Here is a 16277-nt window from a genome sequence, read left to right as displayed (position 1 = left end):
CAGGAATTAAGTTTTTTAATACATTATTGTTTTTTTATTTAAGTCACACAAACACCTTTTAAGTTAAGATTAGATCCATTTTAAAGACTGGAAAATTGAGGCACAGGAGCTTAAGGAATATGTCTTGACTCACAAAACCACTAAGTGGTATAGCCAGGATACAAACTCAGAACTCTCTGATCTAGAGTTTGTGCTCTTTTGATAAAGTGCTCACAGTGCTATACAAGCTCTGGAATTACAAAGATGTACAAGATATGGAATGCTCTCAAGTAACTTAAACTTTACTATGCCCTCAAAAATAACATGAGGCATTACTGCTAATGTTTTTATATTTAATTTTCTAAGCAATGGAGAGTCCTGTGGAGACTTGTGAGCAGTAAAATAATATGTAGTCTAATTATTCTACGAATGTTTTTCTAAATGTAGTGAAAGGGAAAGATGCTGCAATACTGATATACTAAATATGTGGTTGTTCTGTTTAAAAACTGCACAAGTTTGAAGCCATAGAACTTTTTAAATGAATTAAACTTCTGTTCCATGCCTTCATTTATTGAGGGGAAAAATCATGTGCCAATATCAAACGTCTAATTACAAGTGGAGTGAGTGATGAGACATACAGAATTTTATGAAAATATCAAACAAATATCTACCCTAGATCAGGGTGGCAGTGATGGTATCTCAAAACATTTTCCACAGACTAGCCCTTAATTATAGCCAAAAGTTGAATAGATTTTAGTTGGGTAAAAAATACGGATGCAAACTTCGAGAAAAGGGAACCCTTGTAAAAGTCAGTAAATAAAGAATAAAAAGATTCTTCTGATGAAATGAATGAAGTGTATAATGTGACTAAAATGGTAAAAGCAAGGGTAAGGGGAAAAGTTGCAGAGTCACTTAAACACATGATAAAGAGAGCTAATTTAGGATAATGATTAACAGCAGGTTCCAAAATACTCTCCACTGTTCATTCATTTCCTGGACATTCAATGTATTTTTATTGAACATTATGGGAATGTCTATCACCAAAAGAACATTATTCACTCATGTAATATACATTATTCATTCATTTTTCATTCATTATTCAATATATATTGAAATCTGTATAAAATATATGTATTAAAAATAGTTATAACTAAAAACTTTTCAGATCTATGTATGCTATAATACTTAAAAGAGCCGTATGAAATAGATATTATTAGTATCTTCATGTAAAAAACAAAAATTCAAGTCTCAGAGTGGTTAAATATCTTGGTGCCACATTATGAAGAGAGAAGCCAACACTGGAACCAGGTGATGTCTAATCACTAAACCCTTTGTCTTCATTAAGCAATACCATCAAATTTTGTTCTCATAAAGTTAAAAAAAATTAAGGTAAATTATATTACTATAGAAAATATTGAATTACCTTTGAAGCTGCTATGGCAGTCATACTCTGGGTTGCTTCTTGAGGTTTACTGCTTCCATGGGAAGATTTGTTCCCTCTGTCTCTTTGTCTCTGCCGACATTCTAAACAGTTTCTCACAGCAACACAACAAACTATTTAAAAAACCAAAAGGTTATTATTAATATAAATTGTTGACTTTGACATGTTGATAAAAATTGCTAGGTTCTATTTTTCTTTCTTTCCCCTTCCTCCAACCCATTATTATACTTAAATCAACTAGATCAGTAAATATTTTTGATAATTATAAAACACTAGAGGCCCGGTGCACAAAATTTGTAGACCCTCAGCCCAGTCTGCACCCTCTCACAGTCCAGGAGCCATCAGGGGATGTCCGACTGATGGCTTAGGCCCGCTCCTCCAGATGGACATCCTTAGTGCTGCTGCAGAGGCAGGAGAAGCTCCCGCCACCGCTGCTGCGCTCGCCAGCTGTGAGCCTGGCTTCTGACTGAGTGGCGCTCCCCCTGTGGCTGCGCACTGACCACCAGGGCTCAGCTCCTGCTTTGAGCGCTGGCCCCCTGGTGGTCAGTGCACATCATAGCGACTGGTTGACTGGCCGACTGTCTGCCCCCTGGTGGTCAGTGCATGTCATAGCAAGCGGTTGATAGGCCTTAGCATATCATTAGCATATTATGCTTTGGTTGAATGGATGACCGGACACTTAGCATATTATATAGTATTAGAATAAAAGGAAAAGTCATAAGGAGGGTTACATGAAATCCTTTGGTGGTAGATTAAGGGTACAGAAGAAAGCAAACCAGGGAAATCTCTAGGATTGGATAAAAAGCAAAACAGAGAGACACATACAACTTTAACATTGGTGGGAGCAGGATAGGTAATCTTTAACATTTATAGTAGCTAGAGGCCACATGCACGAAATTCATGAAAGGGGGTTGGCCCTCACAGCCCCAGCTGCCTCGGCCCTCACAGCCCTGACTTCCGGACTGTTGTCCAGAAAGTCTTTTGGATAGTCGTTCTGCTGTTTGGTCTAATTAAGATATTAGCTCTTTATTATATAGCATAGTAATGAAAAGCACATATGAAACATAGGTGTAGTTAAAAATTTAAACAAAATACTCATGTACTATCAACTAGCTAAAAAAACAGAATATTACCAGGGCCTTTGAAGTTCCCAATATACTCTTCCATAGTTTGTCTGTCTCCTCCATCATTCAAAATTATGAATTTTATGAATCACTAAAATGTTTTTATAAAATTAATATTCATATTTGGTAAGTTCTTTTGGATAAGACATCTTCCCATAATTTGACTACCTTAGCGACTATCACAAATCTCAACATCCATCTTTCCTCATGGTAGGAAAGTCTATGGCCTTTGTCAATAAGTATTCAATAAGAAGCTTTTTTTTTTTTATTTTTTTATGATGAGAATTGTCTTTTCCTGAAATGTTGCAGATCGGTTACAGCAAACAGAATGGCGGCCGTCAATGAAAACTGTCACTCTGGGCTCCTTTTTGACCGCAGCAGCTACGTGGAAGCAGCTGCAGCTTCAATAAGGGCCACAAGAAGAAGAAGCTTTTTACTTAATTTATTTTAAGAAACAGTAGAGTACAACAATAAACAGTACTGATTTTGGAATCAGATCACAGGAGCTTAAATCCTGGCTCTGCCACTTCTGACCTATGTGATCTTGGGCCAGCTGTTTAAACTAACTGTGCCTTAGTTTCCTCATATGCAAAATGAGTATAAACATACTTCTTTAGAGAATCCTTGTAAGGATTAATTGAATTAATATATGTAAAGTGCTTAGAACAGTAAACAGACATAGATATATAATTGTTTGCTTTATTATTATCCTATCTAATAAAAGAGAAACATGGTAATTAGCCATACTTCTGCTACCCTTCCCATTGGCTAATCAGGGCAATATGCAAATTAACTGCCAGCCAAGATGGCGGCCGGCAGCCAGGCAGCTTGAAGTGAACATGAGGCTTGCTTGCTTCAGTGACGAAGGAAGCCAACGTTCCCTGCCTGCCGCTGCTGGCCTCTGAGATTGCAGTTTGAAACATTGTTACAAATATAGAAGCTAAACAAAACCCCAGAAACCTGCTTTCAGCCAGCTGGGATCTCAGAGCTGGAGTTGAAACAGTGTTTCGATTATAGAACCAAAACAAACCAGATACCTGCTTTCAGCAGCCAAGGCCTAAGAGCTGGAGCCAAGCCTCAGAGCTAAAGCTGGCCCAGAATAAAAAAAAAAGAAAAAAAGGACAGCTTGGGAGCTTCAGTCACCCACCAACTTGAAAACAGCCCTCAGCCCCTCACCCAGACTGGCCAGGCACCCCAGTGGGGACCCCCACCCTAAAGGGGGTGTGACCAGCTGCAAACAGCCATCATCCCCTCAACCAGGCTGGCCAGGCACCTAAGCGGGACCCCCACCCTGATCCAGGACACCCTTCAGGGCAAACCAGCCAGCCCCTACCCGTGCACCAGGCCTCTATCCTATATAGTAAAAGGGTAATATGCCTCCCAGCACTGGGATCAGCAGAGCCGCGAGGCCTCCCGGCACCGGGATCAGTGTGACAGGGGGTAGCGCCCAAACCCCCTGATCGCCTGGCGGCTCTGTGTGTGACAGGGGGCGGGGCGACAACCTCCCTATCTGCCCTGCTCTGTTCGTGACAGGGGAAGGCGCCCCAACCCCCTGATCAGCCCTGCTCTGTGCCTGATAGGGGGAGCTCCCCAACCCCCTGATCGCCCTGCGGCTCTGTGTGTGACAGGGTGCGGCACCCAAACCCCTGATCGGCCCTGCTCTGTGTGTGACAGGGTGCGGCGCACCAAACCCCTGATCTGCCCTGCTCTGTGTGTGACAGGAGGCGGTGCCCCAACTCCCCTATCGGCCCTACTCTGTGAGTGACAGGGGGGAGCTCCTCAACCCCCTGATCGTCCTTACTCTGTGCGTGACAGGGGGAGCTCCCCAACCCCCTGATCGACCCTGCTCTGTGTGTGACAGGGTACGGAGCCCCAACCCCCTTGATGGGCCCTGCTCTGTGAGTGACAGGGGGCAGCGCCCCAACCCCCTGATCGGCCCTGCTCTGTGATTGACAGGGTGTGGCGCCACAACCTCCCCATCGACCCTGCCTTGAGTGTGACAGGGGGCGGTGCCCCAGCCCCCAATGGGCCCTACCCTGAGCGTGACTAGGGGTGGCATCGCAACCTCCCAATCTGCTCTGCTCTGTGCATGACAGGGGGCGGCGCCCCAACTCCCCAATCAGCCCTGCTCTGAGCCTGACCAGGGGCTGCACCTGGGGATTGGGCCTGCCCTCTGCCACCCTCCCGAGGGGTCCCAGACTGGAAGAAGGCACAGGCCTGGCTGAGGGACCCCCCTCCCCACCGAGTGCACAAATTTTTGTGCACCTGTCCTCTAGTTCATTTATAAAACATTTCAAGGAAATAAATCTGCTAGGAATTATTAGGATAAAAATTAAATCAGCAGTTAAGCCTTGAAATATATTCAGAAATAAAAACTCAAAATAACCAAATAAATGCTGGTTTGAAGATACTGAGGCATTTAAAAATATTTCTCTTTCTCATAATGTTCAATCTATCAGCTATTGTTAAATATGAGTGGCAATGTCCATGATGGCCCAGAGTAAATTAACTCACACCTCTCACTGTTAAGAGAGATTTCTCTGTGTGTGTTCAATCTCTCCCTCTCTAATTACAAGAGGCATGAAATGACTCCTTTCAACATGTCCATCTTTAAAAAATACAAAACAAAAAGTAGGTTTCATTCCATCATACTATTTTAATTCAATTATAATCTATACTGGGGCCCAGTGCACGAATTCATGAACCTTGAAAGGAACTGAGGGCTGCGAAGCTGCTGTGGGCACAGGGATGGGTCTCAGCCCATCCTCCATGCCCCGACCCAACCCCTCCTGCCACAGCCCCTGTCCCATCTGCCAGGCAGCCCCGCTCCTGCTGCCGCCGCTCCCGTGCACTGATGGCGCTGGTCCCGCTCGCATCTGGTGATGGCACAGAGCTACTGGGGCCAGCACCAGCAGCAGGTGCCAGTGGGGCCAGTGCTGTCAGCAAGTGTGAGCGGTGGCTGCTGCCCCAATCGCCCCTCAGGAGCAGGGGGAGGTGGAGAAGTCCTCAGGGGAGATTGGGACCAGCAGCTGCTGCTCACACCCGCTGATGGCCCCAAGTGATCGGACTGGCGCCAGCACCTGCAGTGGGTGCAAGCAGTGACACCAGTGCCGGCAGCGAGTGCAAGAGGCAGCTGCTGACCCTGATCGCCCCTCAGGATCTGGGGGAGGTGGAGAAGCCCCGAGGGGCAATTGGGGCTGGCAGCTGCCACTCGCACCCACTGACGGTGCTGAGCGTTTGGGGCCAGCACCAGGCGCTGGCAGCAGGTGTGAGTGGGACTGGCACTGGCAGCAGGTGCGAGCGCCGGGTGGGACCGTGGTGCGTGGGAGCAAAGAATTTTCAATAACCATCAGAGGCTCCCCCAATGACAGCAACAGGTGCTCCGCCTTGGTCTGGCACCCCCGCTCACCTGCTCCACCATCCCACTACAGCCGATGTCCGCCATGTTCTGCACTCTGCCGCCTGCTGCTGTCACCTACCATGTTCCATGCACGCCCCCTGGTGGTCAGCGCACGTGATAGCAACCGGTTCTTCAGTTGTGCCACAGTCCCGTCTATTTGCATATTAGGGTTTTATGTAGATATATAAAAGCCCAGTGACCGAATGGCGGAATGACCAGAACGACTGGAGTGACCAGTTGCTATGATGTGCACTGCAGCAGCCAACCAGCCCAATCTGCCCCCCCAAACTCTTGCGGCCCCTCCCCCCAGTCATCCCCACCCCTGATCGCCCCCTCTTCTATGCTGTTCCAAGGTGCCCAAGAGCTGCTCTGAGGCTTGGAGCCCCAGGGGGTAGGGGCTCGGTTCCTGGCTGTGCTCCTCCAGACTTCAAGAGCACTAAATTACAAATGCTGTTGCCAAGAGGGAGACCTGCCCAGGAAGTGGGAGGAACGCACAGCAAAGAGGGAGAGAACTGAGGTAAAGACTACCTGCAAGAACCCACACTAGGGGCAGTCATGCCTCCCAACCCCAACTCCAGCCCAGCCCCACAGGCTGCCTGACACTACCGTGAGACGAGTGCGGAGAGGGCTGCCCGGGTATGTGAGGGGAGCACACTGCGACCTCTGCATGCCGCTGCTGCCACTCACTAACCTGTGCTTGCTGCTGCTTGACTGCTCACCCGTGCCGCAGCCACCGCCTCCGCATGCTCACGCTGCCGCGGCAGCCACCAAAGCCTCCTCCTGCGCTGTACCCCTGGCCGGCTTTGGGTGCACCATTCTCACCCCACCCTGCCTCCACCTGTTTACAATGATTGGGACGAACAGGATAGGCTGGCCCCACGTGCAAGCACATTCCCTCCTCCCGCAGCTGCTGGCTTCCTGGGTCCTCCACTCTGCATTGATGGATAAGGCTGACCTGGGCAAACTTCTGGTGCTCTTGTGTGGGGTACGCCAGGAGGTGTAATTCTTGGAAACCCAGAGCCCAGTCTACAGGCGGGCCTTTTATGGAGGAAGCACACTACAAACCCCAGGAAGCACTGCACCTCCTGCGGCCCTAAAGCTCGCAGAGGAAACTGAGAGAGTGCGTGAAAGAATGCACTACGCTGGTGCTCTGGGGGTGCCTGTGAAGTTCCTGGTCTTGGGGGACCGGGTGGGACATACATCAACCACCTGTGGCACCTCCCCCCAGCCGGCCCCGCCTCTGACCTTCCCCCACCCCAATTGGGGGTAGGGCTGGCTGGCCAACCTCCCCCAGCAGTCCCCTCCCCTGATCCGCCCCACCATCGAGTGTGGGGCCGGGCAACCTCCCGTGTCTCCTCCCTCCTGCTGGCCTGGCACAATGGCCCCCATTGGGGTGGGCCGACAGACTCCACCCATGTACGAATGTGTGCAGCAGGCCTCTAGTTGAGAAGTAAATTTGCATGTACTTATAAATTTTTTATGTATTTACTAGAGGCCCGGTGCACAAAATTCATGCACTTCGGGGGGGGGGCATCCCTCAGCCCGGCCTGCGCCCTCTCTCAGTCCAGGAGCCCTCGGGGGATTTCCAACTGATGGTAGGTTGGCCAGCTGGGGAAGGGCTGCAGGAGGGCTCCAGAGTGTGTCCGGCCCATCTCGCTCAGTCCCAATCAGCCATACCCCAGGTGCAAACTAACCTACCGGTTGGAGCATCTGCCCCCTGGTGGTCAATGCATGTCATAGCTGCTGTTGACTGGCTGACTGTCTGCCCCCGGTAGTCAGTGCATGTCATAGTGAATGGTTGAGCGGCCTTAGCATATCATTAGCATATTATGCTTTGGTTGAATGGCTGACTAATCAACTGGACACATAGCATATTAGGCTTTTCTAATATAGAATATGTCAAGTATAGCATGATACTTGACATATAAATACATTGTGAAATGACAATCGCAATCATGTTAATTAACATATCATTCTTAAAGCAGTTCTAATGCCTTTCTTAGGTCAGAAACTTCTTCCCTGAAATTATACACCTGTAGCTTTTTACAAAGGTTTTTTTTTTTTTAAATTATGGGTAAAAAGAGTACACATCAGGAATTTCCTCCCTATCTAATGTCTTGGTTTCTTACATCTTACTCATGCTCTAAGGCAAGTATATAAATAATAGCTTTCTGGTTCTTTGTAAAGTCTAAATAATATAAATAAATTTCCCCTTTAAGACAGGTAAGAGAGGTAAGGATGGTTCCTGCTTCATGCTGGTCTAAATTTATTAAGAGTTGTCAGTATTAAGTTTTCTTTTCTTTCTTTTTAAAAAAATATTTGGAAGTAGCCATATGGCATCCTGTTTTGTTTTATTTTTCATTCTCCAAATATCTATAGATTTTTTAATTTTTTTATTTTTCAATTGTGGCTGATGTATTATATTAGTGCTTAGTTTCTTTGAAACACAAGATAGAAGGTGAACTGCATGGGTACAGTAATGTTTATTAGAGTTAACAGTTAACTCTGAGAGACACAGTGAGACTGGCATAGTCAATTTCTTCTTCAGCATTTTGTGTATAAAACTATGTCCTGATTTTTCTGATATGTGTGTGATCATAGAGAAACTACCCTCTATTTTAGTCTACCAGAAAAGAATAAATTAATATACATTAAAATGACTTCAATGAAAAATGTTAGTCCTATTAAATTTTAAATAATGCAAAATACATTTAATTCTATTTCAAATTATAATCCATTCAAGATGATCAATTCTATAAATTCCCAATGTGAAGATATTATAATTTTCTATAATTATAATAATTTCTACATTACATAATCATCAACTTGTATCATCAATACTTTATATACCACAGAATGTCAAATAACTACTCTGTAGGTAATTATATAATGGACGCCTTTATTCTTAAGACTTACCTAGCCTTAGGCATTGTCGCATTAAACCTCCAGAAGACATGTTTTTTTCAGCTTCAATTTCACTAAAATTTAGAGAGCTGGCAAATACAAGTACATCAACCATAGCCATCAATCGGCTGAGGAAAGTTACTGCTGTCTCAGCTGACATGCCTTGTGTCACTTCAATGTTTTCCAATTCCGTCTTTAAGAAAGAAGATTTAAGACTTGTTAAAATTTAGAAGTATAATACATGTACATACATATTACAAGTGAAGAGTAGTTTAGTATATTTAGTATATTTTGTAAACAAAATAAATTATAGATTGCAAGTTATAATCTAATTTGATATATCATAAAGCTGGTTATTGAATTTATTTAGTTACCTATGAATTGTCCTTGAATAAAGGAAAAGTCTATTTTAAAAATCAATGTTAGATTTAAATGTCATTATTTATAAAAACTACATTCCAAACTGAAGATCATTTTGCAAAGGTATTTGGAAATAATAGCACATACATTTATACTACTTTTTAAAAATATTTCTTTCCTAAATTCCTCTCTCTTGTTTATAAAAAAAATGTGTTACTTTTCCTTTCTTGTAAATGTATGATGACTACTAGGGAAAATATATGGCACTCTAGTTTGGCATCAAAATGAGACAACTGTCAAATTAGAATGTATAACAATTTCTTATCCATTTCAGAACAGAGTAAAACCACTAGGTATCTCAAATATACAGTAAAAATCTAAGGTAAAAATAATCAAGATCATTACTCCTTCTACAAACACTGGTAATAAGAAGAATCAGTAGAAACTACACTTTCACTAAATATTGTCTATAATAAAGTGTAACTTCCTGCTTTCAAGGGAAGTGTTACAAAGTATTCTGTTTCTTAAGATGTATAACTGGATTTTATAAGCAATAGCAACATTTCTTATTTTACTTTTCATTGTTTATCACATAACATTTTGGTTCATTATGACTAGGCCTCATTGACTAGGTCTCATTTTCTCAATGTCTCAAAGAGCAGAGTAAAGTAAGGAATGCTTTATAAATAAAAATATTACTCTTTAAATTTTCTGAAAATAGACATACTAGCCATGTTGATTAAGTTTGGTTCTTCAAATGATAAATTAAACTACAAGGTAAGTATATATTATAGGTACATGCTCCAATTTATTGTTTCATTTTGACATTGCTTATATCTATCATTCTACTTAAACATATTCTTGCTCATATTAACATGGAAATGTCATCAGAAAATAATGATTTTTTTAAAAGCAACTTTTAAAAACTTCTTGTGTACAAGATGGGTATTAAAAATGATAGGTGACTACTGCAACTACTATATAACTTGATTCTAAATGGAGAATAAACAACTTTTCTTCCTTCCACTTAACATTAAAATAGTGGCAAAATCAGTCTTCCTAAAATGAGCTTGAAAACATTCAAAAATTTGTTTTTAATGTTGATTTACAACATTATGCCAATTTAGTATCTATGGATTAAAGAAATAATTGGATTTTCAAAATTCAAATTCTTTATTTCCTAGCACTTCATTGATATTCAGTATCATGTTATAGCATGTATTAAAAATCTGTGACCACACCACCAATAGATTACATGAAAAGCAAAGACATTTATTTTACATAAAACTAGAGGCCCAGTGCACGGATCCGTGAACCAGTGGGGTCCCTTGGCCTGGACTGTGCCCTCTCCCAATCCAGGACCCCTCGGGGGATGTCAGACTGCCAGTTTCAGCCCAATCCCTGCAGGCCAGGCCGAGGACCCCACTGGTGCACGAATGCATGCACCGGGCCTCTAGTATGCATATAAAATCTTTGGTTAATCTCTTCCCGCCCTCCGCCCTCCCCTCTGAGATTCATCAGTCTGTTCCATGTTTCCATGACTGTGCGTTGAGCATCTGCACCCTGGTGGTCAATGCATGTCATACCTACTGGTCGAAGGGTTGAGCTGTTATATATATATATCTTTTAAATCACAGTTATCAACATAATTTTATAATAGAATGGAAGATCTGGTCAATGCTTAGATCTTTTAAACATTCAAAATAATTTTTCAAGATATTAAAATTTTATTTTGTATTTACTGATTTTTTGAGAAACATCAATTTGTTGTTCCACTTACTTATGCATTCATTGGTTGATTCTTTTTTAAAAAAATATTTTTATTGATTTCAGAGAGGAAGGGAGAGGGAAAGAGAGAAATATCAATGATGAGAGAGAATCACTGATCAGCTGCCTCTTGCACACCCCCTACCAGGGATCAAGCCTGCAACCCAGCCATGTGCCCTTGACCGAAATCAAACCCAGGACCCTCCAGTCCACAGGCTGATGCTCTATCCACTGAGACAAACCAGCTAGGGCTCACTGGTTGATTCTTGCATGTGTCCTGAACAGGGATTGAACCCAAAACCTTGGTGTATTGGAACAATGCTCTAACCAACTGAGCAACCTAGCCAGGTTCCAAGATATTAGAATTTTAGGATATCTATAGATATGTTCTCAAATAAGTTCTTCATCATTCTGAATTTCTGAAAGTATTAGAAGTCTAACTCACTTTGTTAGTCAATATCATATTTTTGAGTCTTTTGGGGTCTATAAGACTTAATCTTCAAAATATGCTTTCAATTTTACATTTTTATTTTTTGTTAATCCTCACCCAAGGATATTTTTCCATTAATTTTTAGAGAGTGGAAGGAAGGGAGAGAGCCAGAGAAACAATGATGTGAGAGGGACACATTAATTGGTTGCTTCCCACAAGCACCTCGACCTGAGGCCCAGGATTGAGCCTGCAACCGAGGCACATACCCTTGATTGGAATCAAACCTGAGACACTTCAGTACACCAGCTGATGCTCCATTCACTGAGCCAAACCTGCTAGAGCTTTCATTTTTAAATGAGTGAATTATAAATAGAGATTATAAACAAAATTATTAACTTCCATATAATTTGCCAAATCGTATCTTTGACTAAACACATTTTTAAATAAAAAGTACTCATTTTAACACAAACCGTAACTTAAAAGGGAGTTCTTATTACATTACACATAAAAATAAGTTACAATTTTAATGAAATGTTATATAAAAATCATATCAGGTTTAAAAATAAAGAGCATTCACATATGATTACTACTAATCTTAAAATAATAGATTCCATCCAATTTCCTTTCATTGGAACCATCTAACATCTGATTGTACATATGACTGAAACATTGTTTTCATTACATTATGATACTCTATTGTATAATAAAATAGTAATTCATCAATAAACTAAGAATATTCAGTGAATTTTTTAAATATGCTGAAGGCATGCCTAATGTTAAAGATGGTATGGAAACTCAAAATATAACCAAGTCAAAAAATTCATAAATAAGTAAAAATAAAATTTAAAACTAAACACCTGAAAATTACTGAAGTTAATACTAACCTTAGAACCCTGGACATGCATTAGACAAAACAGACAACAGACCAAAAAAGTACAAGAAAAGAAAATTATTAAAATTAAATAAAAATACAATATAAAATTGAAACACAAAATAATATATTTAAGAATTATATTTGAGTATTTTATTAAAAGCAAAAATATCAGAAGAGGTATTCATTTTATAAATTATGATTGAAATCAAATATTTAGAGTTGTTCATTTTTTTCATTAGAATAACTCTGCCCAAATAACATGTATATAAACATAAGTTATGTATTAGAAATTATGCATATCCTATTTTGTAAATTAAGTATCTTTTTCTAGCAGATGGCTAAAGAAATATTTAATAAGTAAACTAGAATAATGTTTCTGTAAAAGCCAGTATTGGTTTAGGCAGAAATGACTTAGGAAAATAAACTATTTATACCATACTTGTAGAATTTTTCTTTAAAAATTATGTTATAATTTGGAGCCCTTCCTATACATCAAATCCCCCAGAAGTTAATAAAGGTAAAATATTTGAGTGATTATAACTTAAAGACCACTTTCCCTTGCTAGAAAAGAATTTATTGATATACCTGGTTCTAAATGGAGTCTGCATATGAACTAACCTAAATACATATATATTTTAGTCAGTTTCAGAATCTTGTAAGAATTATATTTAATATATTGAAAATTTTGGATAGAATTGTTTACAGTAAAGGTCATCAACGGTTCCTACTCTCTGATCAAATATATGTGAGCATAAATTTCAAAATACACTATTTAAATGGTACATGGTATAGGAAAACATACAAAATCTTCCTGACAATAAAAAAGTATAATCAGTGTTATGAGATAAAACAAAAAATAATTTTAAATCTATTAACTAAATATTCTGATAATGGTAAAAAAACATTACCGATAGTAAGATTTTGTCATCATTTTTAAAGAGAAAAAGTTTTTCTTCTTTCTTATGACTTTGAAACTATTAGGAAAGCCAGAAATATCAGTCTCAATTATTTTTCTATAACAGAGAAAATAAACCATAGATGACACTGAATTAAGTTCTATGCATTCAATGTTATGGATGACTGGCCAAAGTGGTCAATCTAAAATCACAAAGTCATTTTGCAATTTGTAGATGATACATGTTCCTTGCTTTTCTTCATTTTTTCCTCCTATTTCTTGCTTTGTTATGACCAACTTGCAAAATGTGTAGAAAATACTAGTAAATAAGAGTTTGATTCATATAGCTAATCATGAAAACATTAACTCCAAAAAAATCAGCAAAAATAATGTTCCTTTCTGAAAACAAAGATTGGTCAAAATACATACTAAGAGGTCTAAAGTTAAAACAATTGGTCCTAATTAAAGACTTGAAATTATTTTTGTAATTTATTTTCTATGCCACATATGATTTTAAATGATATAGGCAAAATTGAAACTCCAATAAACTCCTATTCTTCTATGGATATTAAGCTCAAGGTGTTCACTCTGATATAAATATTCTATCACTATACTCTTTTTTCCTTGAAGTTTTCATTAAGATATTTTCTTATAAGAAAGATGAATATAAACAGCTCAAATTTTCATACATGATGATACTGCAACAGCAATACACAAATGTTATCCTTAGTATGGATTGTTGTATTCATATAAGGTCCCAGGGCAGAAAATAGACAAGCACTATGCCAATCTCATGGAAACAACAGGCAAAAAAATTATATCGGTTTAGTATTTTGCCATCAAAACCCATAATAACTAAAATTGTCTCAAATATCCTCTTTCAAACTTCAGAATTTTGATTATGACAGCTTTAGTTTATAAATGAGAAGATTATTCTATTATGATAAAATTCTGAATAGTTCTGAAAGGAACTAAATGAAGGAAACATTCAATAAGAGCTTCTCTAGAGTACTTTACAAATATATATCTAACAATTTTCAACAAACTCCCTATGGGATCAGTAAAATGAACACCTTTTAATAAATGACGAAGTTGCAGTTAAGGTCATATCCAGGAAGTGGTAGAACCCAAGTTAAAATATAAGGTTTATCTTATGTTAAAACTCATATACCTTATATTAAACCATAAAGTCAAAAGATCATGTCTGAGTCTTACTGATAACAGGAAACAAGTTTGTTTTTTTATAATAAGAAGTAAATTATATGGGAAAGACATATTCTTGTGCTGAGCTTTGAGTCATTTTTAAAAATAGATAACTATGCAGAATACTTAGCATTCTACTTACACTCTCCTAATTAAATAAAATCTCAACATTAGACATGTCAAATGCTAAAGAAAAGCAGCATGGCTGAGAAAAGTTACATCTCTCCTAGTAGAACATAATGCCTGTAATATTCCGAAAATCGCTTTTAAAAAATAACTTGTAATAAATGGTAAGCTCTATTAAAATTTCACACTAAATTTGTAATAAGTAATAAATTTCACACCAAAACATTTATTATGATATTTGTATTTACCTGAAGAAATGATGCAAACTATAACCCACAAGTCAAATCTGCCCCACTGGCTATTTTTATAAATAAAGTTTTATTGAGACACACATATATCCAAATCCTTTATGTAACTGTCTATGGCTGCAAAAGCATAGTTGAGTACATGGGACAGAGACCATACAGCCCACAAAACTGAAAATATTTACTATCTGATCCATATAGAAAAAGTTTGCTAACCACTGCCATATCATCATTTCTCATAACTTTTCATTAAATGCATGTCCCCACATAAAATGCATGAATATTTTGAAAAACTCCACAAACCTAAACAAAGTTATCAGATCACTCAAGCATTAGTTTCAAATATTTCTTATTTCTCTTTAAAAATTCTAATGGCATCTATATGACAATGTTTCTCTTTGGTAATCTGATGTTGTCAATGATTCCTTTTTCACCTATTCCTTCCAAATATGTCCCTTGGCTTTTTACATTTTAAAACTAAGTTAAAAAGCTCCATATTTTGGTTCTAACTCCTTCTTTATTCAATCTTCTCCTTTCTAACTTTCCCCCTCTATTACATTACAATTTTTAGCAAGAATATTATATAGTCAAGGAATAGACAACGATAGTCAGCAGTCAGCACCAAATACAGTTCCACTAGTATCAAGTGGGAGAAATGGTTCTAGCTGTTTCTTTTAGGGACACAATTTATTCAAAGAACATAAAATTGGTATATAATCAGGCATAGGTAAAATCAGTTAATGAATCAAAATAACAAAAATATAGAGAGACAAAGAAGAAAAGTTTCTACTACTGAATGAATTTCCAAGTCTTTTGAAAACAGTTTAGGCTTTAAGTAATTTCAAACTCAAACTATACTACTCAAAATTGCACAGGTAGTATGTTTGAAAATCAAACCTCAAAATGTCAGTATCTTTACTGTACATTCATTATAAAATAAAAATAAGCAAATTTGGGTAGTGAAATATTATATTTATCAGTAACACACTTCATTAATTTAATATTTCCCTATCTTGATAGAGATCTTTTAGCTTTAAAATCTGGAAGGCTATTTAGTAATGTGAATATATGAAACCTATGAAAATTTTAGCACCAACTGTTAACTTTATATAAAGCAAATTTTTTGTTCTGCAGAAACTTTAAAATGATATATTTAAAAATGAATTTCAATACAAACTTCTAAAATTTCTTGACAATAAATGATAATTTACAAGACATAAAACAAAATTTATATGATGAAAAAAATGCCAGAAGGAAAACATTGATTTATTCAGTTTTTAGGGTATAAAAGACAAGAGAAAAACAATTCTCCCTGCCTCAGTATTATAATGCTTTTTAAAAATCATACACAATTGTCAATTTACTGGTATTTGATATGTATCTCCAGAGAGAATCAGATTAAAAGAAGGGATAGTATATTAATCTCACAGGATATCTGCACTCAACGATTTTTTTTCCTGGCTCTATTTCCTTGGTTAGCTACTAATTCCATTAAAGTCCTAATGATGATATGTTCTGCTGCACACCTG

General features: G+C 38.8%; 1 protein-coding gene and 1 non-coding gene across 6 annotated transcripts in view; both read right to left on the bottom strand.

Moving 5' to 3' along the window:
• NBEA (neurobeachin) overlaps positions 1 to 16277 on the bottom strand; it is a 975192-nt gene that overhangs the window by 682725 nt on the left and 276190 nt on the right. For all 5 annotated transcript variants that reach the window (XM_070409180.1, XM_070409183.1, XM_070409179.1 and 2 more), the window contains 2 exons: positions 8861 to 9041; positions 1403 to 1533 (listed from right to left, as the gene is read on the bottom strand). In XM_070409180.1, the coding sequence (XP_070265281.1) occupies positions 1403 to 1533; positions 8861 to 9041 (312 nt within the window). The remainder of the gene's footprint in view (positions 1 to 1402; positions 1534 to 8860; positions 9042 to 16277) is intronic.
• On the bottom strand, positions 2828 to 2962 carry LOC139007846 (small nucleolar RNA SNORA16B/SNORA16A family). Its single transcript, XR_011470991.1, has one exon. It is a non-coding gene; the product is annotated as a small nucleolar RNA SNORA16B/SNORA16A family (small nucleolar RNA).

This window comes from Myotis yumanensis, unplaced genomic scaffold, assembly GCF_028538775.1.
Source record: "Myotis yumanensis isolate MYYU_CA2020_CCGP unplaced genomic scaffold, mMyoYum1.0.hap1 SCAF_3, whole genome shotgun sequence".
In the NCBI taxonomy this organism is placed as follows: Eukaryota; Metazoa; Chordata; class Mammalia; order Chiroptera; family Vespertilionidae; genus Myotis; species Myotis yumanensis.
Note: the sequence above shows the minus strand (reverse complement) of the source record. Positions and strands in the feature narration are given on the sequence as shown.